The sequence below is a fragment of the Zootoca vivipara genome, chromosome 8 (genome assembly GCF_965207765.1).
Source record: "Zootoca vivipara chromosome 8, rZooViv2.hap1.1, whole genome shotgun sequence".
Classification (NCBI taxonomy): Eukaryota; Metazoa; Chordata; class Lepidosauria; order Squamata; family Lacertidae; genus Zootoca; species Zootoca vivipara.
The window spans coordinates 72366152-72392294 of record NC_142591.1 but is presented as its reverse complement, the minus strand read 5'-3'; the positions used below and the strand labels follow the sequence as shown (position 1 = coordinate 72392294).

The 26143-nt window shown below is 41.4% G+C and overlaps 1 protein-coding gene across 1 annotated transcript; it reads left to right on the top strand.

Annotated features, from left to right (window-relative positions):
• Positions 1-408: 408 nt before the first annotated feature.
• Positions 409-22416, top strand: RAD21 (RAD21 cohesin complex component). Its single transcript, XM_035125645.3, has 14 exons — positions 409-749; positions 5964-6131; positions 7234-7363; positions 8600-8699; positions 9268-9374; positions 11418-11621; positions 13357-13482; positions 14136-14258; positions 14841-15064; positions 15724-15868; positions 16172-16323; positions 17535-17684; positions 19678-19761; positions 20653-22416. The coding sequence occupies exons 2-14, from the start codon at positions 5988-5990 to the stop codon at positions 20842-20844; spliced, it is 1881 nt and encodes a 626-aa protein (XP_034981536.1). The 5' UTR covers positions 409-749; positions 5964-5987; the 3' UTR covers positions 20845-22416.
• Positions 22417-26143: the final 3727 nt, after the last annotated feature.

Below are 26143 nucleotides of genomic sequence, written 5' to 3'. Positions count from 1 at the left end.
AATTCTACAATTCCCTAATTTCCGTCATTACTTAATAAAGATGTGCTTGGAGACTTTCTGAGTAAAATACCAAACAGGACTCCTGCGCATCTCAAAAAACTTGCACATGCTCAACACACACATATCAAATCCTCCAATATGCAATAATGTTTTGCAAAGTGCATTTCTCTTTCTTTCTTTCTTTTTCGGGGAACAGTAACCAACCCATGAAATACCATATACTGTAGCCTACTAGAAACTCACACAAACTAGAGCTCCTCCTCCCAGGTGAACATGTGCGCATGCGCCACACTCAAGCCGCTCGCATTCCCCACTTCCCTCACACGCTGGCCTCTACGACGGCCCCGCCCCACTATCGGTCTCTCTACAAGCTTCCGCACCTCATTGGTCAACGTCAACCCTGCGACTGGCGACTGCGCAAGCCTTGGCCTGTTAGCGCCGCGAGGCTCGTGCGCGCAGGCGCACTGGGGCCCGCTCTCACTCCCCCGCCCTCCAATCTCTCTCCTCTCTCTCCCCTCCCTCCATTTTTTTTAACGGTAAACATCCTGCCGATTTTTAAACGCCTGGTTTGGGCGGCAGGAAGGGGAGCGGCCGCCATCTTGTTTGTTTGAGTGTCTCGCGGAGGGGGGGTGAGGGGGAGACGCGAGGAAAGGGGCAGCGGCGGCGGCGGCGGCGGCGGCGGGTGGCCACCCTCACCCCAGCGCTCATCCGTGGGGCCCGCTGCCCTCGGCGGCCGCGCAGGAATCGAGGTAAGGGGCTGGAGGCGGGCGGGAAGGGCCGCCAACCCTGCTGGGAACGGGGAAGAGGCCTAGGCTCGGGCCCAGGTAGGTGCCCGTGTGAGGAGAAACCGCTGCCGCTGAGGGAACCGCCTGGCTTAGCCGGGAAAGAGCCGCTGAAGGCCGAGAGGAGGGAGGAAGGCGGCCTTGGCTGCCTTTCGCCCTCCGCCTGACGGGGGAACAAACCCGCCTTCGCCTCCGACGTCGCCGCAGCGTGTTCGGAGAGGCTCGGCAGGGAAGGAGGAGGAAGCCTTTCCCCGCCTCTGAGTCTCTCTCGTCCCTGGCTCGGCGCGCGCCTCGTTTCCCCGCTTCCTCGAAGGCGGCGGGCGCCGTTGATTCGAAGAAGCAGCCCCTTGCGCGGCGCAAACGGTTGCAAAAGGAGGTCTCGATCCGCAGAAAATTGGGCTGTGTTTTGGTTTTCCCCCCCCTATGGTCTACTTAAAAGAAAAAGGAAAAAAAGACCACGATCCAGTCGCCCCCCCCCCCAAAAAATGAAGATAGGACAAAACTCGCAACTTATGGACGGATTGCTTGCAGATTTTGCCTGGACAAGTGTAAAGATATTTTGAACGCGTTTATTAAATATATATACAGTACATATCTATATAACTATATCTATCCATATCTATCAATCTTTATATCTCATCTTATAAATAGCCATACTGTATATGTATTTAGGTAATAACTAAGTAACAGTTGCTTAGACTGGCATATATGCAATTGTTGCTTGCATACGTAGTGATACAATATATCCTCTCCCCTTCATGCGTTTTTGTTTGTTTGCTTTATTTTGTTCATTTAAGTGAAAAATCGAAATGCTGCAATCCAGTCCACGGTAAAAGCGAGCTCCATGCAACTCAGTTGAATACGTCTGAGTAAATAGGTATAGGGCTGTGCTGAAAACTTTTTGTTCATAATGGCATTAACTGGTGTATGTTTTTAATTCCCCTCCTGCGCTTTGCCCAGCATTGTAATATTATGATTCCTTTCATTGTAAAAAAAGGGGGGGGGAGATGGCCTCATGTAGTACAGGTCCACAGGTTGAATTTACTGTTGGTGCTTAAGGGGGTGAGATATTAATTGATGCCTAGGAAAAGAAGGACTGTGACAGCTGGAGGTTCTGCTATCAGGCGGCTCAGCTTCCTAAAATGTTTGGATTGTGGGAGCGATTGGGAGACAGACCAAGGCCATGAGAGTCTCATGCATGTTTCCAGGGTTGAGTGATTTCCCCGGCTGGTATCTCATGGCAAGGCACAGTCATCTGTGAAACTTGTAATTTCAGGATGAGGAGGATTCTTGCATATGTGAATTTGCATAAGTTAGAATGTCCAGGCAGTGTGGTGCATTGGCAAGTGTGTTAGATTGTGACCTGAGAGACCAGGGTTTGGATCCCCACTTGGCCATGAAGCTTGCTGGGTGATCTTGGGCCAGTCACCATCTCTTAGCCTAACCTACCTCACAGGGTTGCTGTGGGGAGGAGAACCAACAGTGTAAGAAACTGAGATATGAAAGCTAGGAGCTAAATCGCACCTTAAACCTAGGTTACGGGCACAACAACAGAATGTCTAGGTACGCTTTTTTTCTAACAAGAATACAAAGCTGAAAATGAATGAACTGCAGCTAAAATATTCTGTTCATTTTTCACATGGTCTAGTCCAGGGGTTCCCAACAAAATTTTCTCGAGGACCCCTCATCGAGCCGCTATTGTGACAAGGACCCCCATTAATTCCTAATCCTAAATCTAATTCCTAATTCCTAATCTAATTTTTCCAGTAAGCTTAACACTGATCTTGGAAGGGTTAGGTTCAAGGGACGCCGACGATTTAGGTTCAATGGACACTGACAAGATCGGTTCGAGAGTCACTGACTTACTTGCTTGAACATCAAATGCATTATCTTCCTCTTCATCTGTAGGCCTTTGTCGTTTTAACGAAAGACTTTTTAACCAACAGTCCATTTTTAACTACGCGAACTGTAGCTTCCGCGAAAAACAACGCTTTGTTTACAAACACTACTGTTTTGCAAAGAGGCAGCGCGTGCCAGGGAGGAGGGAGGGGAATGGAGAAGACAGGGTACCTGCACAGTAGCGCACAAATGAAGCCGACATGCGCAAAGCATCTTGGGGAGGTGAGCGTTAGTAGAATGTTCGTGCTGCCTCTTTGCAAAACAGTAGTGTTTGTAAAGCGCCGCCTAACGGCATACAGCAGAACTACTGCCTCTATCTAATTCTAGTTTTGAGCTAGACTCTGCTCATGCAGGAAGCGGCCAAAACAAAAAATCTGTTATCATACAAAATATATTTAATATATTTTTTATTCTAATAGCATCTTGCGGACCCCTCTGGCATAGCTCGCGGACCCCTGGGGGTCCCCGGACCACCTGTTGGGAACCACTGGTCTAGTCCTTTCTTTGCTCACCTGCTAATATTCTTAAGAGGGTCTCTTTTCCAATCTTCAGAGAGTAGGTGGAAGTGGGGAGGCAGAAAAACTTCCTCCTTTCCTTCCACTCTGCAGTTTTAATCTGAAATCTTAATGCCCTCCCAGCTCAGAAACTGCTCACACTAATGAAATTCGCTTTTTGCAAAATACTCCTGGAACAATGGGTGTTTCAAACACTGAGAACCATGTAACCACCTTGAGCTTCTTGCAAGATTAAGGTGGTATATAAATTAAACAAACTAACACACAAACATTTCCTAATAAATGAGCAGTGTTGACAAACATTCTTGGTCACTGGAGAGAACTTTCATCTGGAAGGACAAGTAATGTCAAAGGTCATTTAAGTCACATTCCTGTGGTGCCAGAATTTCAGCCTTGTATTATGTCTGTTGGATGCTTTGTTATTAGGATTACAGCAGGCACGATAGTTTTCATCCCACTATTGCAGTGCCAGAGATCCTCTTCCCATCTTGAAGACATGAAAGTAGGAGTTTATGGATAGCATTCACTGAAGCAGCAAAGCATGCTCAGCTGTGGATTTAGTAATCTTTTTCTGAAAAGTACCTAACATGATAGTAATTCTTATTGGGTCACAGAGGTGCAATAACTGTAAATCAGTGGCTAGCAGCTATTATTTGAATGGAGTTCTTAATTGCATGAAGTTTTTCCTAAGGGGAACATTTGATTTTTCTCAGCCAGAGGATATGTACTAGAGCAGGGGTCCCCAATCTTACCTGGCTTCGGGCCGGATGCCTGCCGCGCCGATCGCACGGAGGGCGAGGGAGCGCGTGCGCACTCCCGACCTGGAATGCGCTGGAAATAGCTTGTGTGCATGTGCAGAAGCCTCCTCCCACCCAGAAGTACACCGGAAATGATGCTTACGTGTGCGCACAAGCTATTTCCGTCGCTTTTCCGGGTCGGAAGTGGGCAGCCGCGCCGGTAAGAGCGGGCGATGGGGTTGCCGGGGGCCGCATAAAAGATCCTCGCAGGCCGTATGTGGCCCTCGGGCCATAGTTTGGGGTCCCCTGTACTAGAGAGAAGATTGTGGTTGCTTTACTCCTAGTTGTTTTATTGCTGTCTTGCACAATGCTGGCTTATGTCATTTGAACCCAAACTTTTGGTTTAGCTCTCTAGTCAAACACAAGTTATAATAAAGTTTGAGAGTTCACAGGATGCAGTTGGTTGCAGAGAGCTAAACCATGAGCCTAGATTGAAATGACACACTAAACCAAACCATGGCTTCGTTCAGTGTAGTAGCAAAATGATAAGGAAAAACCAAAATGACTCCGATCTCTCTTGGAGTTTGTTTGTTTGTTTGTATGTTCATGATTTGGCTTAGTGTGATGTGTGAATGAGGCATAATAATTTCAGTATTCCTAAAGAGTAGTGTTTGTGTGTAGTTCATATAAACATATTTTTGTTTTCTGGGTATAAAGTCTCTTGTGTTCCATTCTCACTTCAGTCAGCGTGTGGAGGGAGACAGAATCACACCCACCGATTTCCATCTATGTTTAGTAGATTAGGATGGGCTTCATATATAGGCACAGCTGTACATGCAGTTGGAAACTACTAGTTTTCCTGATCCCAAGTACAAACCGTACATAAAACATGTTCTCACCATGTGCTCAATATAGCAAATTGAGAGCAGAGTCAGCTGATGAAGTGAGGGAGGATCAGTAGCTAAAATCTCACTCCCACACTTTGGTAGAATGTGTACAGAATATGAGAAGAGGGCTACAGTTATTGAAGGGAACGTTTATACCTGGTTGTTGAAAATTCTCTCTGCTGCTCCCAGTTGCTGGAAGGGAACAAGTCTGGTGTTGATATTGTTGCTATTGCTGACACTGTCACAGTAATGGGAGTTTGTCTATAATATGCAGTTAAGAGAAGTGGAGCTAGCAAGTGAAATCATAGCAATATTGGTATTTGGGGGGCTAGCAGATGCAGTTGCAGACTAGTTGCTGTAAATTGTTTGACTTCATGAAATGTGCATTGTATTTCAAGGCTTGCAGTTAAGTACATAGTTTGCAGAAGACTTTTGCAAAAGGGAGAATAATATGGACACATACTGAAGCTTGCAAGTGTATTTCTTCATACTGGGTTAGGGAAACAGTTCTGGAGGTTTAAACTAATTAAGATTCTTGCTGTACTTGTTGCCTGCTGGTTGTTGTGCTACTGGAATGAAAGTAATATAATAATTGAAGCAGAAAAAGCTCAATTCTGCTTTTTGTCTCTACAACTGAGACGTTCCACACATCTGGTATTTTAGCATCGTGCCTTGAAGTATATTTGTGGGGCATCACATGGCTTGTTTCATGAGGAAACAAGCTTAAGGAACTACTTGATGTGATGCAACCTGCTACCTGACAATCCTGTGCACAGTAATGCTCCAAACTCCTGATTGGTGTATGGCAGTGTTGGCCAAACTTGGGTCTCCAGCTGTTTGAGGACTATAATTCCCATCATCCCTGACCACTGGTCCTGTTAGCTAGGGATGATGGGAGTTGTAGTCCAAAAACAGCTGGAGACCAAAGTTTGGCCAACAGTGGTGTATGGTGTTTCTAGATGGCATGTTCCCAGGTGTCATGTCTGATAACCCTACTGTACAAAGTGGCCCTTATATAGGTAAATCCATGGCTTCTTTTTCTGCTAAACAGAAAACATCTATACCTCTACAAAATAACTTGCAAGAATTAATCTGTTTCCTTTTTGTTGCATAATAATTTAGTTTACTTGTATTTCTTTACAGGTTGTGGCATAGACAGTTGGCACAATGTTCTACGCTCACTTTGTTCTGAGCAAGCGAGGGCCGCTAGCCAAAATCTGGCTGGCGGCCCATTGGGATAAGAAGCTAACCAAAGCCCATGTGTTTGAATGCAATTTGGAGAGCAGTGTGGAAAGCATCATCTCGCCTAAGGTATTACAAAAGTAATAGCATTTGTTTAGAGATAATAGGATTCTGTGTTTTTCATGTGCTATCAGAAGTGTTGATATAAAAATATGCATTCATTCAGTTGCTGCTTCATTGAACTTGGCATTAACTGCTTTGCTATATCAGACCAACATACGCTTAGTCCAGTGTCGTGTTTCCACTTGTAACCAGGCAGGTGCTTCTGGGCACTCAGTTTAGGGCATGAATGACATGTGTCATTCTCTTTTCATTTGCCCACAGCATCTGGCATTCAGAGGTATATTTGCTTCAACAAAGAGATATCATTTATCTATCATGACTAGGAATTGTTGTAGACTTCCTATATGCAGAATGAGAAACTGATCCTACATGCAGGATGAAGTTTAGTTCATACCTGCTTTTTGAATCTCATCTGTGCTTGTGTTGTTTACTTTACTGTTGGTGTTCTGTGTTCACAACCCACATTGCTTTAATTAACTCCCTATTGTCTTCAATAAAATATACCAGGTACTATATTATCCAGGTAAGATGGCATCATGTAAAATGACCTAGAACAATGGAAACTAAAACTGGCTATTTTAGTTAATTATTCTCATAATTCATTGTTCAAGTACTGATCCTCTTCTGGATGCTTCTGCAATAAGTTTTTTGTCAGTCTTTCTGAAATATATATTTTTCATGATTGCTAAAAATAGTAATAGAACATCTTTGATATTAAAGCCACATAAATTTACAAGCCCAAGCTTGTGGATATCAGTTTAAGTAATTTGTGGTACATCAATAGTTGAATTGGTGAATGGGTAGAATTCATGCTCAGCCAGATTACAGAAAGTAATCCCTACCTGCATGCTGGAAAATGATCATTAGTCATCATTGACGCAGAGTGTGTGACTATTTGCATGTACAAACAAACAAAAATATTGGTGAAACAGTGGTTTTAGCGATCCAGGAAGGATAGTCTTAGAAAGTACTTCTCAAAGTTATAAATATTTTTGACAGTGAAAAGAAGTTCCAACTTGTTTGCTTGAGGAATTATCTTTCGCCAAAAAAAATGTTTCTCCATCAGATATGATTGACTGCTGCATACTAACTATAAGTAAATTTTCAGGTGAAGATGGCTCTTCGGACTTCAGGACATCTTTTACTGGGAGTTGTTAGAATTTATCACAGGAAAGCTAAATATCTCCTTGCAGATTGTAATGAGGCATTCATTAAGATCAAGATGGCTTTCCGTCCAGGTATTTGCTGCATAATTGCTATTCACTAAGTTACTGCTCTTACATAAAGAGCAAATTGCTCTGGAATTTAGTACAGTGGTACTAGGCATGAGCATATACAGTACAGTGGTACCTCGGTTTACAAACACAATTGGTTCCGGAAGTCTGTACTTAACCTGAAGCAAACTTTCCCACTGAAAGTAATGGAAAGTGGATTAATCTGTTCCAGACGGTCCGTGGAGTACTTAAACTGAAGCGTACTTAACCTGAAGCGAACTTTCCCATTGAAAGTAATGGAAAGTGGATTAATCCGTTCCAGACGGGTCCGCGGAGTACTTAAACTGAAAATACTCAAACCGAGGCGTACTTAAACCGACGTATGACTGTACAGGCAATGACCGATTTTATGTGTGTTTCATATGTGCGCGGCTGTGCATTGTGGCGACTTTGAAGTGGCCAAAAAAGGGGATGGATCGGGCTTATGTGTGCTCTGCTGTCATGCATGATGACCCGGAATGAAACCCCCATGCAAATTGGGGGTTGCCTGTATTATATCAACATTTACTTGTTTTACACATTTTTCATTCTCTTTTCATAGCATGTTTAAATTTCCCTTCCTGTGCATGCTTAAGTAGGTGTAAGGCCTATTGAATATTGGAATATTTTATAAGTAGGAATGTTTCCTAAGTTATTACCCACTGAAATTCTCCAGAGGCATATTTGTTTAGGGGCGCTTTTTGTAGCTACAAATACATTGCCACACAAATAACTCAGTGGGCTCATGGAGTTACAGGAAGAAGAAAAATAAGAAGAGTTTAGATTTGATATCCCGCTTTATCACTACCCTAAGGAATCTCAAAGCGGATAACAATCTCTTTTCCCTTCCTCCCCCGCAACAAACACTCTGTGAGGTGAGTGGGGCTGAGAGACTTCAGAGAAGTGTGACTAGCCCAGGGTCACCCAGCAGCTGCATGTGGAGGAGTAGGGACGCAAACCTGGTTCACCAGATTACAAATCTACCACTCTTAACCACTATACCACACTGGCTTCATGTGGAACCTTTAAAGACCCAATAGTCTGTGAGCACATGATGCCTCACCGTAACAGAAAATGCTACTTAAAGAATAGGTTTTATTTCAGTGGATGGAATAGTTCATTGGCTAAAAAGACTCCTGCCGCAATAAGTGCCATGTGCCAAGATGGTTGTTTCTTGTTTAAAAGTATCACCTTACGAATTTTATAGCACTTGTTTTTCAGGTGTGGTTGATTTGCCGGAGGAAAATAGAGAAGCTGCATATAATGCTATCACCTTACCTGAAGAATTCCATGATTTTGACCAACCCTTGCCAGATTTAGAGTAAGCTGCTTTGTCTTCTGCTGTTTCTAGAACTGCTATCCTGGAGAATGTATGGTTGTTGACATTTTCTCATATTCCTCTAATTGTGTTATGTGTAAGCACTTGAACCCTGTAAGACACACAGATGCCTCAGCTAAGACTGCTTTGGGGAAGGCTGACCACATGCCAAATTCTGAATGATTGTACTACAGTGCATGTGGTTTATTTGTCTTTAAATTGTATAGTTGGATAGCTACCACTTTTCTAAACCTGCTGTAATGATAGAAACTATTGAATGGATAGTGCTTTTTGTACCCAGGCTACTTTCAGAATGTATCCTTGTAGCATTCTTGTATATTCCTTACTTTATGGAGCCAATATTTTAACTAAATTCTTTCAAACATTTAAATAATTGTGTCTAAGGATACTTGTAACTACTTTTACAAACGTAAGTTGATCAGAAAAGTAAGTCTCTGTAGTATTAGTTTGATAAACCTGATCTTCTGTGATTAAGCTTTATTAGTTATTATTTGTGTTTTGAGATGGTTTCCAACTAAAGATATTTCTCATTTTTTTTGTTCTTTCAAAGTGATATTGATGTGGCTCAGCAATTCAGTTTAAATCAAAGCAGAGTGGAAGAAATTACAATGAGAGAAGAAGTGGGAAACATCAGTATCCTTCAGGATAATGACTTCGGTAAAGTATAACTTCTGTTCTTAAATGTATTTGTGGCAACTGCACTACAGTTTTACGTAAAGTTACCACAGAAGCAGTTAGTATAGTGTTGTGGTAGTTTGCTTGGCTCTGTCTTTCCTTAGTTAGAAAAAAGAAAGAAAACTTATTGACTATTTTAGAACAGTAGAGAAAGCTGACCAGGATTAGGACTCTTTGGAGTAAGTAGACAAAAGTCACCCAGAACAAAATGGCACCAAGAATGCAATGATCTGTCCAACAAACACGAATCCAGACTGATTGTGATCATGGTAACTTAAGAAAGACTTTTTAAAGCACATTTTGCAATGGCTTTAGCAACAAGCTGGAATATGATAATTAAGCCTCTGGAAACAAAAATGATTCAGTTTGGAATACACCTTGATGACATGGCTACCTGTGCCTCAGAGGTGCTTCACATTGGCTTGCAAAAAACTGAAGAACTAGTGTTTCTCAGAAAAGAGAACAAGATTATAAAAGAAAATCTTGAAGAAATGGAAAACAGAAGTAAGCTGGAAATAACCGCTTTTGCTTGATTCTGGAGTGAGCAGAGGATCATTCCCCTTCCATGGCTACTTTTATTGCTGTTTGGTTGATTTCCATCATTTCTGATTTTGAAAGCTTGGCCATGAACGTTGAGTCTCTCAGCACTTACTGCCAAACCGAAAGGTGCTGCTCCTTCCAGGGAGCACCCCCAGGGATTTAGCAAAAAGGAAGAATTAACATCAAAGCTTAGAAAAATTTAAAACCTGACAGATGACCATCCAATCTCTGCTTAAAAACCTCCAAGGAAGGAGAGTCCACAACCTCCTGAAGAGGGAGTCCATGCACTGTCAAATGACACTTACTTTCTGAAAGTTCTTCCTGATGTTTAGGAGTGTCAGCGCAAGGTGCCTGCATTATGCTGATGATACTCGGCTTTGTTTCTCTATAACATCTGAATCAGGAAAGGCCCTGCAGTCCCTCAGCCACCTGGACACAGTGCTGAAATGGATGAGGAAAAACAAGCTAAGCTTGAATCCTGGTGATATGGAGGCACTGAGCCTCCAGTGACAGCTGGTTCCAGGAGCACCCCCAAACTGCTAACCTTCTCTTCAGTGGCTAGAAGAAGTGCCTTTTACCAGCTGCAAGTGATTTGACGGTTACTGCCATTGCTGGACCACGAAAGCCTTGCCACAGTAGTTAATGTCTTCTTATGTTGGTTACTTCAAGACTGGATTATTGCAATGTACTCTATGTGGGGCTTCCATCCCACTTGATCCAGAAGCTGCAGTTGGTGCAGAATGCTGCAGCACAATTGTTGACAGGAATGAGGCCTTGTCAGCATATAACACCTGTGCTGAAGGAACTGCACTGCTGGGTCCAGTTTATCTATGAGATTGCCTTTCGCCACATGTGCCCACTTGACTGCTTCGATCAGTGGAATCGTCACTACTAAAAGTGCCACATAATACCCATTCCACATTTGTAAGAATGCAGCCATTTACTGTGGCAGGAACTATACTTTGAAACTCCCTGCCTGTTGAGATCAAGCAGGATGTCTGCTTAAAGCATTGTTGGTTAGACAAGTTCACCAAGATGTTTAGAAAGTTGAGGTGGTTTTTATCAGTTTCAGTATTTTAACTTGTATATATGTATGGCTTTTTGTAAACTGCTTTTAGGGTTTTTCCTACAATCAAGTGGTATATAAATTTTATAAAATAAAACCACTAGCTTAAAAGTAGTATCCTTAAATGCAAAAGCCATGGGAGGCATTTTTAAAACTAAAAGAATTACCGTCTGTGTTAAGGATATGAGTCTGCAAACAGTAATGTTGCAAAAAAATCATAAATATTAAAAGCTAATTTCTGTTGCCATAAAGAATCCACTGACCAATTTTGACACCGTATTAAGAGTATGCCATTCAGTAGCAGTAGGATTAAAATTAGAAGTAGAGGATTTCATAAATTGTAGCGTAATAATATTGTATTACCAGTTGAGGTTCTTTTTCAATGTCACTTGCATTTATGATGACTGCTCTTATAACAGGTGATTTTGGAATGGATGATCGTGAAATGATGAGAGAAGATAGTGCATTTGCAGATGACATGTTGGATAGTACTAGTGCTTCCAACCTTCTGCTGGAGCCTGAGCAGAGCACCAGTCACCTTAATGAGAAATCTAATCACTTGGAATATGAAGATCAGTACAAAGATGACAATTTTGGAGAGGGAAATGATGGTGGCATCCTGGGTATGTTGGTAATTCATATTTCACCCTACATAATTTAAGGGGTCCAACCTTGTGTGGATTTTGTTTTAAAGAGAATATAGTGTATAAATCTTAAAGCCTGTTTGAACGTCTTGCCAGCATCACTTACTTATCTAGTCCCTGAGGTTCTGATTCACTGTTTTAAAAACATAAAACTCGTGTTTATGAGAAAGGACCCTACTTATAGTTGAAGAAATACTACTGTAGAAGACAGGCTAGCTACTGAGTGGGGTTATTGGACAGTGGCACCAGTAACTAATAGGAGCATGTTTTCTGGGTTGTATGGTAAGGTTACCAGATTTTTTTCAAAGAATCTGGGGACACGGGTTTTTTTGGGGGGGGGAGTTATTTTTTTTAAAAAATTAAGAAAGTTATCTTTTCTGTGATCTCCTCTGTTGCACGGCCTTCCTCTGGGCCCCAGCCTGATCTCTTGGAGCGCTATCCGCCATGGAGTAGGCTTGGGTCGGGCTTGGGCTCAGCCATGTGTCTTTGCCCTCCCGGTGCTCTCCTACCTCTCTTCCTCAGCGGTGGCAGCGGCAGCAGTGCGGCAAGGTTGGGGTTCCCCTCTTTTTTCTCCTTCCTCTTTCTCTTCCTTCTCTTTCTCCTTTCCTCCTTCTCCCTGCATTGGCTCCAGGGTTTTTACTAGCCCTGGAGCGCCGCTGGACAGTCGGCCAGGTGGCTGGGCACTCTTGCTGCCGGCTAGATTTTGATCATGGGGCTGTGTGTCAGCGGTTCCCCCAGTTGATGTGCCGGGCGTCCCGGGTTCCCCCTCAGCAGCAGCAGCGGTAGCTGCAGTCTCAGCCACCTGGAGCCAGCCAGGTAGTGCAGTTGGTTCTGGCTGGCTTCAGGAGCTGCTCGCTGCCATGGCACCCGTCATTTTGCCTCACCAGAAGTCCCCATATGTGTCTTGTGCCGTTGAACCAATCATGCAACATTAATTCCCTACTAATAAATCTACAGCACTTAAAATATAAATCCGGGGACTGTCCTGGGAAACGGGGACATCTGGTAACCATATTGTATGGGGATCAACTGTCCTCATGTATCCTTCTATGTATTCTGTCTGTCTTAAAATGCAGGGACATCTTCCCCCTTGCATACAAGCCATTCTTTCCTAGGCAATATTAAAAATGGATGGCTGTGGTGAACAGAGGATTTGGTTTAAAATCCTGAAGATAAAGGATTTGGGCTATGTGTGTCATCTTGGAATGGAATTCTACAGGTGGATTCTTCATTCCTTGCAAGCTGCTCTTGTATCATAGGCTAGCTCATGGTATTTGCTGCCTTTAAAAAAGTGTCTTTGCCATCCCACCCCCCACCCCCCGTATTATGATTTTTAAAAAGTTTTTCATAATACAGTTAGATATAGAAAACTACTGTAAATTTAAAAAGACAAACAGCTGCCAAAGGGAAAAGGAAAGAAAGAGAAGGAAGGAAGGAAGGAAGGAAGGAAGGAAGGAAGGAAGGAAGGAAGGAAGGAAGGAAGGAAGGGGAAAAACAAGAATGTCTGATTTTTCCTCCTGCCAGTTACATTTATAAAGTTGTTTAGGTCCAAGTGTCATTCATTTCCTTTTTCCACGAAAAGCCCAAATTTTATTACTGATAACAGCTGTGTTTTTTCTTTAATGTCAACTTTACCGTAGTAATTCCCACCACTATGCCACATTTTGGTACATGGCATGCGCCTTCAATCTTAACTCTTGTGTTGCCCTTTCAGATGACAAACTTCTCAGCAACAATGAGGGAGGCATATTTGATGACCCACCTGCTCTTTCAGAAAGTGGAGTAATGATGCCTGAGCAACCTCCGCATGATGATATAGATGATGATGATAATGTCTCAAGTGAGTGTTTAAATTAATGTTTTAAACAGAAAAAAATGCCGTGAATGATGGGCAGCGCTTCATAGACCTTTTGTTGAACTCATGTAGTCTGTATATCTTGTATGCTAATAAGCATCTTGACAGTAACTGAGAAAGTACTTTTTGCTAATGAGGCTGGAAACTAAAAGGAAGGCATATTTTAAGGGAAGGAATAATATTTCCTCTCCTCTCTCCCCTCACCCCCAGCAAACTATGTCTGGTATTTCAAACCACTTGCTGGGGAACAATAATGCAAGATGTCTATGGTCTATTGCCTTGTGTTCTACTTACAGGCTTCCAAGCCTTTGGCCTGATCCAGCATGCCTTATATTTCTTCTTGTTTAGTATTGCACTAAGGAAATAAAGGGCAAGGGTGACGGTTTGAGTTCACAAAAGCTGCAAGTCAACTCTGTTGCTTGGCTTACTTGCCTTCCTGAATTTTAGGCCTCCTTCACCCACCCACCCCCGCCAATTATCCTATTCTAAGCACACTGTCTGAGTGTGGGAATGTGTTGAGTGGTGTGTAATTATAAATGGATTAGCAGTGTGTGAAAATTGGAAATGGGCTGAATTGTGTAAACTTCCATGCTTTTAACCATTTATTAGGAAACTCAGTTTATATCTTTGATTCGCAGTGGGTGGACCTGATAGTCCAGACTCAGTTGATCCGGTTGAACCATTGCCAACGATGACTGATCAGACAACACTGGTTCCAAATGAAGAAGAAGCTTTTGCTTTAGAGCCTATTGATATAACTGGTAAATACTGGATTCTTATTTTCACTTTTGTACTAGAAAAGTCTTGACTGAAGAATTTCCATGTTAGCCTTTTGTGTCAAAAACAGGAGCCTTGTGGCATTTTAAAAAAACTAATTTATTTTGATATAAACATGGTGGAAGCCTGGTTAACTTTACTGAGTGAAAAAGAGTATTTTTATTTATTATTTTTAATTTCAAGTAACAAAACATACCATACAGAAAGAGTGCTTTAAACCAACCTGTGTGCCCTGTGTATGTACATACATACAATTCACACATGCAAACAACCAATAGCAGCAGCTTGTGCTTGTTGACCTTGATAAAATATGTCCTTTTTAGTCAGTGGTCACAATTATGCTGTTACTCAGTCCCTGGTGCATATGGTATTAACTGCGAGTGATACCTTAATACGATTTAGCGCTGACAAGTCTTAAGAGAAATCTTTTTATAAAAAAATGTTTTCTACCTGAGCAGCACAGTACTTGTAAAGAATTCTAAAGTTGTTAATGGTGTGACCTGATTCTAAATATGACTATTTTTGCTGATTGAGAAGTGTTAACACATTACTTTTTTCTTGACCAGTTAAAGAAACAAAGGCAAAAAGGAAGAGAAAACTGATTGTGGACAGCGTAAAAGAACTGGACAGCAAAACTATAAGAGCCCAACTCAGTGACTACTCTGATATTGTCACTACACTGGATTTGGCACCTCCTACTAAGAAGTTAATGATGTGGAAAGAGACTGGGGGTGTTGAAAAACTTTTCTCTCTCCCTGCTCAGCCTCTGTGGAATAACAGACTGTTGAAGGTAAACCAAACTTAGGGAAATTTATTTTAAAATAACAGGTAAAGGTAAAGGGACTCCTGACATTTAAGTTCAGTCACAAATGACTCTGGGGTTGCGGTGCTCATATCGCTTTACAGGCTGAGGGAGCCAGCGTTTGTCCACTTCCACAGACAGTTTTTCTGGGTCATGTGGCCACCATGACTAAGCCGCTTCTGGCGAAGCCAGAGCAGCGCACAGAAACGCCGTTTACCTTCCTGCCGGAGCGATACCTATTTATCTACTTGCACTGGTGTGCTTTCAAACTGCTAGGTTGGCAGGAGCTGGGACCGAACAACGGGAGCTCACCCCGTCGCAGGGATTCGAACCTCCGACCTTCTGATTGGCAAGCCCAAGAGGCACAGTGATTTAAACCACAGCACCACCCACGTCCCTAAAAATAACAGTTATCCTAAGCTAAATACACCATAGCATATCACAGATTGCAAATGGCAAGTTCATAAGAATTGTATATGTGCGTGCTTGCCATTTTGCTTAAAATCATTTTCATAAAATTTGGTATCTTTCTGGTCTTGGTCTTAATACTAAATCACTTAATACTAAATCAGTGGTTTGGCTGCAAAAGCAATTCAAAGTGCTGCTGTTCCACATGTAAGACTTACCTTGCTTTGTTTTGCTTGTAGCTTTTCACTCGCTGTCTTACACCTCTTGTACCAGAAGATCTTAGAAAGAGGAGGAAAGGTGGGGAAGCTGATAACTTGGATGAGTTCCTGAAAGACTTTGAGAATCCAGAAGTGCCCAGAGAGGAACCACAGCGCAGTGTTATTGGTTTGTGCTTCTTTAATGGCATCTTTCCTAACCTGTAGAGACTTTTTAACTACATCTAAAAACTTACATAATCTTAGTGCTCAATGCTTGTAGCTGCTTTAGTGTACTGGGATCATCTAAGTTTAGAGCAAAGCAATGTTCTAGTCATAAAAAGGAAAATGTTGAGTTTTAGTATCTCCCCCCCCCCAATAGAGTACATTAATTTGCAACACTCTCATGCTTAAAAAGCAAAATAGAAAGGGCTACAAACTCCTAAATGACTTTTGAGTAAGGTTGTCATTTATGATTACTTCTATGCAATAGATGAACCCATCTTGGAAGAGCCAAGTCGTCTTCAGGAGTCCATCGTGGAAGGCAGCAGGACCAACTTGGATGAATCGGTCATGCCGCCACCGCCACCTCAGACAGGTGTAAAGCGAAAGGTTGCACAAGTGGAACCAGAGCCTGTGCTACCCGTGAGTGACAATGTCCTATTCTGCTTGCTGTTGACTCCCCAATGTTGTGCATAATTGCGAGTCTCTCTGTTCACTTTTAGGTTTTACTAGAACATAGGGAAGAAAATGACCTGTAAGCTGTGCAAGGCTCGATGTGTTGAGGGCATTCAGAAGCAGCACTATGACTCATATGTGGAATATTAATATAGGAAATGAGTGTAAATTCAAAGTCTATGCTATGCTTGGCAGTATTTCAAACTATCCTCACTGAATAATGCAGCAACTTGGGAGTAGCACTATCCTAATTCCTGGGTTTTATCACAGGCCTCTGGAGCCGTTTTTGAAGATGAGCAGTGGGGAGGGCTACAGGAGAGAAGAGAGGAGGAAGGTAGTTGTGTTGTAGAAGCAGAAGCCCACTGCATTAGTGGAACAATAGTGTGGGATACTCCCCTCTCATAACTTGTTCTGCATTTGTAAGAACATTTATTGTGGCAGCATCTACTTTGGAACTTGCTCCCTATTTAGATCAAGCAGGTGCCTTCACTGCCCTCTTTTTGGCACTTGCTGAAAATATTTATGTTCTAGATGTGTAGTAAGTTGGTTGTATCTTAGTATTTTAATCTTAGTATTTTAACTTGTATATGTTTTAAAATATGGTCGTAAATTTGTCTTGATTTTCTTGTTTTACAGTCTTGTAAACCACTCTGAGGTGTGTTTTTTTTTAAAAAAAAAAAAGCCCCCCAATCCAGCGGTGTATAAATTTTATGAAATAATAAATAAAATGGCTAGCTTAAAAGTAGTAACCTTAAATGTAAAAGGCATGGGAGCATTACTAAACTTAAAAGAATTACCTCCTTTGTTAAGGACATGAGTCCATAAGCTGTAATGTTGCAAGAAATACATAAATATTAAAAGTTTACTCCTTTTGCTGTAAAGAAGGAAGCTTTCTCCACTGACTGATTTCAACACCATATTAAGAGTATTTATGTCATTCAGTAGCAATTGGGAGTATTTCGTATGAAATAAGTAAATAAATGATAACAAATTTGGCTATTGAGGAAAGATGTGAGTGAGAGTCATTGAAGAGACTTTAACAGAATGTGGATACATTTATGCTTAATGCAGTAAGACTATACAAAGCTTTTGAAAGTTTTAAATTATAATAATATGTACTCAATAGTTAAACAGTTATCTAGTTTCAGTTGTTATAACTTGAATGCTTCTCTCCTTAGTCTCAACCATTGCAACCGATAGAAATGCCCCCAGTGGAACTGCCTCCAGAAGAGCCTCAAAACATCTGCCAGCTAATTCCAGAGCTAGAGCTCTTGCCTGAAAAGGAAAAAGAAAAGGAAAAGGAAAAGGAGGAGGAGGAAGAGGAAGAGGTAGGTACTGAGTTGTTATAACAGGGGTGCAACACTGTAGTTTCTATTGGCCGAGTTAATTCAATGGCATTTAGAATTTGAACACATTTGTATGCTTGGATTTTTCCTACCTTGCCCTTGAAAAGGATTACATTTACTACTTTATATATCTTCATTGCAGAATTAAGCAGGCAGAAACAGGATTGTGCATATTTCTTTACCTGTATCTCTTATTACTTGTTGCTTCTACAGATATAGAAAAATGCTGAAGCTTTACAATCATGTGTTTGGTTGCATTTGTATGCATGAGTTGATGATCTCTGAGCTGGGTTTGAGTAACTTGTTTCTTGTTCTAAATGGTATATTTGAACCCATTTAAATCCCTTGTCAACCACTAATTTTGCTGGAAGGCCAGGATCTTCCTTGTGTCTCTTCTATCTCTCCCCTCTCCCCCTCATGTAAATTTGCATCTAGTGATACGTTTGAGGAACATGAAAGAGGAAGAGTTATAGAATCATAGAATTGTACTTGAAAGGGACCCCGAGAGTCATCTATTCCAACCTCCTGTAATGTTTCTCATACTTCTGGGCTTGCAGTTGCCAGGCCAATTAATAAGTTAACTGGCCTGGGCAGTTATTTAAACAATTTGTTCTATAGGAAGCTTGTGAAAATAATAATAATTTATTATTTAAACCCTAGCCACTCTGGGCGGCTTCCAACAAAAGATTAAAAATGCATTAAAACATCAATCATTAAAAACTTCCCTAAACAGGGCTAAACAGTAGTAGTCTGCAGTCCCACAATCACTGAGAATAAGTTCTATTGAGCTCAGTGGATTTACTTCTCAGTAGAGTAGATTGTGCTGCTAATAGAACACTTGAAAAACTCATCAAGTAGACACACCAAGGAAATTTCTTGTTTAAAAAGAATAGAGAAGTAGAAATTAGAAACTATGTAAATAGTTTTACATAGAAAAGTTGAAAGAGTAAGCATGACCACTATTCAGAAACATTACAAACCCTATCATTTTTTTTTCTGTAAAAGTTAAATTCCTTTGAGCAGTTCTTTATTTAATTTTAGCAGTGGTACAAACAAATTATTAACAAACCATTCTGAAACAGAAGGTACAAAAAAACTGGTATATGAACATTTTGCAGTTTTGAATGAATTCAAATAAGTTTCTTAATCATTTTCTTTAACAATATTTATATGATAGCATGATAAAAATACTTTGAAATCTTAGGATGTATAGTTGTGTGTACTTCATCATTGCCTAAAATAAAAAGAACTGTGAAGCTCTTGTAATGATTTTCAGAGAGATTTTCAAATGTGCTTCAATGAAACTAGTTATGGAGACAGATCTTTTGTACATGGCCTTAGTATGAGATTCCTGTAAAGATGAACTAGATGCCAGAATTGCTTTTAGCATATGTATTGCATAGAACTAGATATATTCCAATTACATCTTACAACAGTGTTGCCACAGATTGAAGGAACACAGATTGAAGAAAGATATTCCACGGTGCTTAGATAACTGATGAGTAAAGACTGCTCAGGATTAGGAATGTTGCCCCTTAGCTTTTAAAGCAGGCATAGGCAAACTCGGCCCTCCAGATGTTTTGAGACTACAATTCCCATCATCCCTGACCACTGGTTCTGTTAGCGAGGGATGATGGGAGTTGTAGTCCCAAAACATCTGGAGGTCCGAATTTGCCTATGCCTGTTTTAAACGGAGGAGGGCACTTACTTGTATGCAATGCAATTCATTTGTAGATGGGTGCAGCATCATATAAGTTGCTCATTGTACTCTTGTTTATCATGAATCTACAGGCAATGAATTTTATTCTGCTGTTGTACGGTTCATGCATGTAACCATAATCCATTATGGTTTCTTCATGTGCCTTTTCTTTTGTGCCCTGAGCTTTAAAGTGAAGTCAATCTGGCCTTTTAGAATAGCAGAAAAGCATCATTTTAATGAAATAGCTAGCCCTATCTAAAATGTGATTGGTTGCAGGAGGAAGATGGTACAGGTGGTGACCAGGATCAAGAGGAAAGACGATGGAACAAAAGAACTCAACAAATGCTTCATGGTCTTCAGGTAAGAAATGGTTTCAGTAGTAAATGAAGAGTTCTTCTGAGCATGGCTTTTTATGCAGACAGTACATACCTGAGTCTCCCCACACAGGCCAGCCAGGAAGCCGACGTGTAGGTCATAAATGCAACAAGCCCTTCCCATAGTTGCTGTCTAATAGCTGGTGTTGTAGGAAACTTAGTATGCAGTGGGGATCCTGTGACTTACAGATTTTAGGATCTAGCAATTCAAACTCTATGCTCTTTTCTAAAACCAAAAGTTTCCCAAACAAGCAGGGGATTGTTCCACTCCACATGACTCTACATAATTTGAAGCTCATGCTAATTATGCTAAAATATCTATGTTACTATGCACTCATGTACATGGTGGAAGGAGCACTTCCACATTCAGATACTTGAAAGTTTCTGTTTTACTATTAAATATGTATTTTATAATCTCCCTCTTGGCTGCTTATGTTTTTACTTGATCAGGTTTTGGTTCTGTACTTATTGGGTGGGGTCCACACATCTTGACTGGCTATAATAGTCAGAGATTGCCTCTCTGCATCAGTCTTCATCTGAGGTAGAGGGGTGGGATCTTGGCTGTTACATTTGCCCAGTGTTGACTGCTGTGGCATGTCTTCACGATCATCCCTTCCTTCAAGCTGGAGGTGTTGGTGGTATTGCATTTGCTAAATTGAAAGAGGCTCAGAAAGCAGCAAAATTTCTACTTTTGCTTTCTAAGATTAAGTACATGGTTAGGAAGAGTATCTAGCATTTTCAGGCTTCAGAGAATGACACATAGTCTTAGAAGAATAAGATATGTGCTTCCCAATGATGTTCTAGTAGGTTCAATTGTGGTCCAGTAGTAAATGTTTAGATTAAGCTCAGAAGTAATTATAACATTTTCTTTTTTCAGAGAGCTCTTGCCAAGACTGGAGCAGAATCCATCAGTTTGCTTGAGCTGTGTAGGAATACAAACCGCAAACAAGCAGCAGCAAAATTCTACAGTTTCTTGGTACTAAAAAAGCAGCAAGCTATTGAGCTGACACAGGAAGAACCTTATAGTGACATCATTGCTACTCCTGGTCCCAGATTCCATATTATTTGAATGTTTGTTTGGCTTGCTGTATAGTTAGCATCATTAGTACTTACACATTGCCCAATGTGTAGGGCCTACAAAAGAAGAAACCTAGAGTCCATTGTCCTGTACAGTCATTGACTTGTGTTTTGTGTTTTTTTCTATTACATTTTACCACTTTTGCATTTCTAGTAACTTCTGCACTGGGTGACTTGAGTTCCAGTTGCAGAGATGAGAGAAAGTGACTCAAGGACCTAATAAAGAGTGTTTCTAAAACAAATCAAAACAGATGTGTGCAATATTGGTGCATGTAACTATGACTAATACATTGTTTTACAATTATCTGCTTAGTAAGCTAGAATGCTACTCCAGAAGACCCAAAAATGGCCAACCCTATTGTCTCATTACAGGTTTTTGCCAAACATGCTTAAAATGTGCTCTCTTTTCCTCATGGTAGTGAATTCTTCCTGCCCCACATTTCTGTCAGTGTTTTATCATCTTCCTACTTCTGATGCTGTTCTTGGAGCTGCCAATATGAATGTTAGTGCCTGGCAGGAGTATTTGCTGTGCCATGGTATCTTTAGAATAGAGTTTAAGCAGCTCTGGGGCTAAATGTAAATGGGTATCCTTGGAAAATATTATTTAAGTACAAGAGACAATACATTTCTGGTATTGGATTTTACATTCCATCTCAGTGGTCCATTTCTGAAAGCAAGGGTGGGGTAGTTCTGCTATAAAGCACCAACTGCAATAAAGGGTTTTTTTTTTACTTGTTGATTTGAAAATTATTGAGAATTTTAAAGGCTTTTGAGAAATGCCATAATTCTGAATTACAGGCAATTTTATTTAGGTATGCTGGTAGGTAGAAGGGTCTCGGTTTGAGCATGCTACTTTTTTCCCTTTTTCATTTTCTTTTCTTTTTACAAATGTGGCACACCACTGACCCTGAAACGACAGCAAGCTACATATGTATATTTTAGAGGCAGGAGAACCTTGCATTTATTGAACATAATCTTGTTGTGTAATAAGTATTAATAGATCTCCAGTGACCTTTACAGTTTTTGTAACAGTGTATTTCACAATAATGCACACTCCTGAAATACTGAGCGGATTTACAAATAACCTCTGATTTGATTTTACTACTAATTATCAGGACCAGGCCATACCAGAAATCATGTGACTATGTTGATGGATACATCAACATTCTTTTTTTAAGGTGGGGCAAAATTACTAAAGTTTCTGACTTTAAATGTTGGCACTTTTGTGAAATGATTCTCTTCTGGAACTAAGATTTCAGTGTATACCCAAGTGTAAAATTATGTGAATGTTTAAAAATTTGCAACATGTTTTCATAATCCTTGAGAAAGTTAACTATATAAAATAGTTACTGCAGCTTTATTTTTGACATGATGTGCCTGTACAACCATGATTTCCCCCCTTTGTACAAAGAGACATTGTAGATAACTTGAATGTTTAATTATAGAGGTCATTAGTTTCTTGTTAAACTTTGTTAGTCTGTTTTTGTTGCTTTTCAAGGTTAATATTCTTGAAAATAGTTGCTGTTATGTATAACTTTTCTAATAAAAGTTGTGTTATAAGCTATTGCATACTGATGCCCTTTCTCTCTGTGGATTGTATTTCTGGCTTCAGAGATGTCTTCCAATCTGCATGCCAAAGCAGCCCTCCAGATCCCTGATTTCCCCATCCTGTTGCAGCCTTCTGCGAGCTATTCCACACTGCTGAAGGTTGAATGGATCATCAGGGTCAGCTTTTTTTGGGGGGGGTGTAGGAGTTTGAAGCTAGGGTGGTCCCAACCCAATGTGTCTATTGTGTGCTGTACCCCTATTCCGGGTTCCAGCCAGCCATGCTCATTTTCAATATACTTTCTCCCCCCCCCCCCTAGTTTTCTGTTTGTCTCCCCACCCCAAAATCAGTCAGCAATCTGAGTTGAGTGAGTCATCGTCCTAAATAAGTTTCATTTCTTTTTTGCGCTCATCTCCCCCCTTCACTAGTTTATTTGTACTTTTGCAACCTTGGGATTTCACCATTCCTGCTGATACCTCCCTGTTGCGTGTGATGTTGTGATGACATTTTGGCTGCGTAAGATCAGAGCTCTGCTGCATCAGACCAACACACTCCCCCATGACCATCCAGGTGTCTCTGTGAAGCCCGCAGACAGTGAATGCATAAGAAAACTTTGGGTGTGATACTGGCGCAGTGGTTCCTCCCCAGGTGCACACCTCCCAGATCTGCTTTGGAGGGTCCCCCCAAACCTTGAGCTGATTTTGAGGGCACACAAAGGTCCTGAGGACAGGAGAGGAAGAGGATGTTCTGCATGCACAAAAAGCCCCTTGTGCCATCCGAGTTGCCCCATTGCTTCTGAACCAATGTGCCGCCACATAGGTTGCAGGGGAGCATCACCAGGAAGGGGCCATAGCCAAACATCCAAACCCAACAAACAAATTCGGATGTGAGCATAATACAGAAAATTCCACAAAAATAGAAAATTTAACTAATTATATGAGAGCTGTATATCAAATGGAAAGAAGAAGAGTTTGAACTTGATATCCTGCCTTTCACTCCCTTTAAGGAGTCTCAAAGCAGCTAACAATCTCATTTCCCTTCCTCCCCCACAACAAACACTCTGTGAGGTGAGTGGGGCTGAGAGACTTCAAAGAAGTGTGACTAGCCCAAGGTCACCCAACAGCTGCATGTGGAGGAGCGGAGACGCGAACCCGGTTCACCAGTTTACGAGTCCACTGCTCTTAACCACTACATCACACTGGATGCTAATATTCATGCTGGATATTAATGAATGCTAATATAAGTAAGTCATTTTAAATATTATAAATCAACATGAGTATAGGCATTCTGTGGTCTGTAATAAGCATGTGTACCAGAACATGGAACATTCTGAATGAATTAATGAATGAAATCTTTATTGCAAAAAGCTAGCCGTCACAATTGGTCACAATGCGTAAAATACAAATAATTAAAACTGAACAGCAAAGCAAACATACAAAAATGGAAAAACCACACCTGCATAAGTTAAGCACACCACTTATCACACTCCCCCTTATGATGCTGGTCTTGGTGCCTAGCTCTCAACTGACTTGCAGCCAATGCAAATTTTGCAACGTGTGCAGTAATCAATACGTTATTGCTGCTGAGATTCCAAAAGTCGATGCAACTCTTTTGCACAAGTCTGTTTCTAGGCTGCTGCATCTCGTTTTTCTAAATGTCAACCAAACGGTGGAAGGGATTTTGTTAAGAAATAAGTGCTCTGCATCCTTTGTAGAACCTGCCCCCCTTAAAAGAAAACCTTAGGTGCTACTCTAAAAGCTATTTAAGAAGGCAGATTATGTTGTCTCGATGGCTTACGGAGCTTGAAACGAGTTGAGGAAATCTTGGGACCTGTGAGCACTAAATTACAGCATCTGCCAGGAGCAATCCTCTGCTTGCAGAGGCAGCTTGTTCTTTCTGAGCCGAGCTGCAGCGTGATGGTTTAAGGATGCTGCTTTCAGCTGCGGCCCACTGTTATATGCAACTAGATAGAGCGCCCAGGTAGCCTTTTGCAGAAGTACTGGAAAGGACACAGAAAATTTGAAAACGTGCAGCATTTGCTTTTTAAAGGGATCAAGACCTGCTGAAGCTTAAAGCTGCCTTACTTCACTTTGAATAAACACCTGACGCAAAGCAGGAAATGGTGCTCATCGGAGCAGGTTGCAGCAATTCTATTCGGGTTTTGTCCATTTGCTGTTTAGGAAACTGTCAGTAAACATTTGTACTTGGTTTGTGTGAAGGTATGTGCACCCGCTGTGTGCAGTTTTCCCCTTTGCCAAAAGCTTTCCATTTTGGCAGCATTGTGTGTTGTGTGTTGGGATCCGTCTGTCTCAAGAGACAATGAAGTGTGCCTCTGGGGCTGAAGATAAACGGCTGCATTAGCCAGCAACGAAGTGACCTCCCCCAGACACAAGCCTGGATTCCATCCTGCTCCAGTGGGCCTCCCTGGAAGATTTTCATAGAGCAAAAGGGCTATAGTGGATGGGTAGGGGGAATAAACAAGAATCAGGTGTCCCATCTTGTGTGAGCAGAGGTGCTGTCCATAGTAGACAACTCCTAGGGTTTGTGGCGTCTTTGAGCCCCCCCAGCCCCATTGATGGCCATTGCCATTCAAATGGTGTTTGTGCACCGCGTCATGTGATCAGTTATTCAGGGCAGTGCTTACCTAGGCCCCCCAATATTTTATTCAAGTTGGCACCCCTGCCAGTAGCTACATACAAAGAAAATACAAATAAATTTGTCTGCTCCCAAGTCTAACTGCATTCAAAGGGGATTACTCCTAGGTACATAGGGATATGATTGCAGCCTTAGAATTAAATTAATCCTTATCAGTTTTCCATAGAGCTCTTTCTTGGCCCAGGTTGCTTAGTGCTTGTTAAGATGCAGAAAAATAAACTAGAAAAGAACATATTTCCAAGCTGTTATTTTGGTCCAAAGGAATGGCATATTGATCTGACCACTTGATTTAAGAATATACGAGCTGACTGCAGCTACAACTGCCAAGGGCTGGCGGTTGAAACAATGAGAAATGTTGATGCTTCTACAGTGTAAGAAATGGAAGGCATCAACTTTAGTCCTTTGTATTCTGTTCAAAAAGCAGAACCCCTTTACATTAAGCCTTGTGACAATAGCTTCTCCAAGATCACAGCTGGCTTCTGTGACCTAACTGTGCAAAAGCAGGATGTGGATAAAGAACAGGTGCGAGGGCACAGTGCGGCAAATAACGGATGTGGCGTTTCACCTTTTTGACGTTGCACAGGCGCAGCAACTTGGGTTCATACAGTTGCTTTGGACAGTGTTTTGCAAGAGTTAAGGTGCAGGTGGCGATGAGGGCTTGCTTCAAACTGTAGCACGATTACAAGGCGCTCACAGCCAGAGCTCTGAGCTACAGTAGAAATTGGAGTTCTTGGTAAAGTCCAGAAATAAACAGTAAATAGCAAGAACTCAGGCCAGAAGAAAAATGGATTTCAAATATATCTTCACAAGGTTTTATTTGTGTGATGAAGAGTTGAAATAGGAATCAATCCCAGTATAGTAGGCAAATAAAAATAAATTCCAGTAAAAATCAGGACAAGGCCCTGTTTCGACAATTCTTCGTCAGCAAAGATTCACAGGTCAGAGTGTACCAAGTATGTTTGTCTGTTGCTAGCCCACAGGCTCTTTGAACCATAGTGAGGTGATCCATTTCACAAAGGGGTGATTCTATGCAGCGAGCATGGCGCCACCTCAGTTTTTGCATCCCGTTCATTTTGTGTCATGTTGCCTT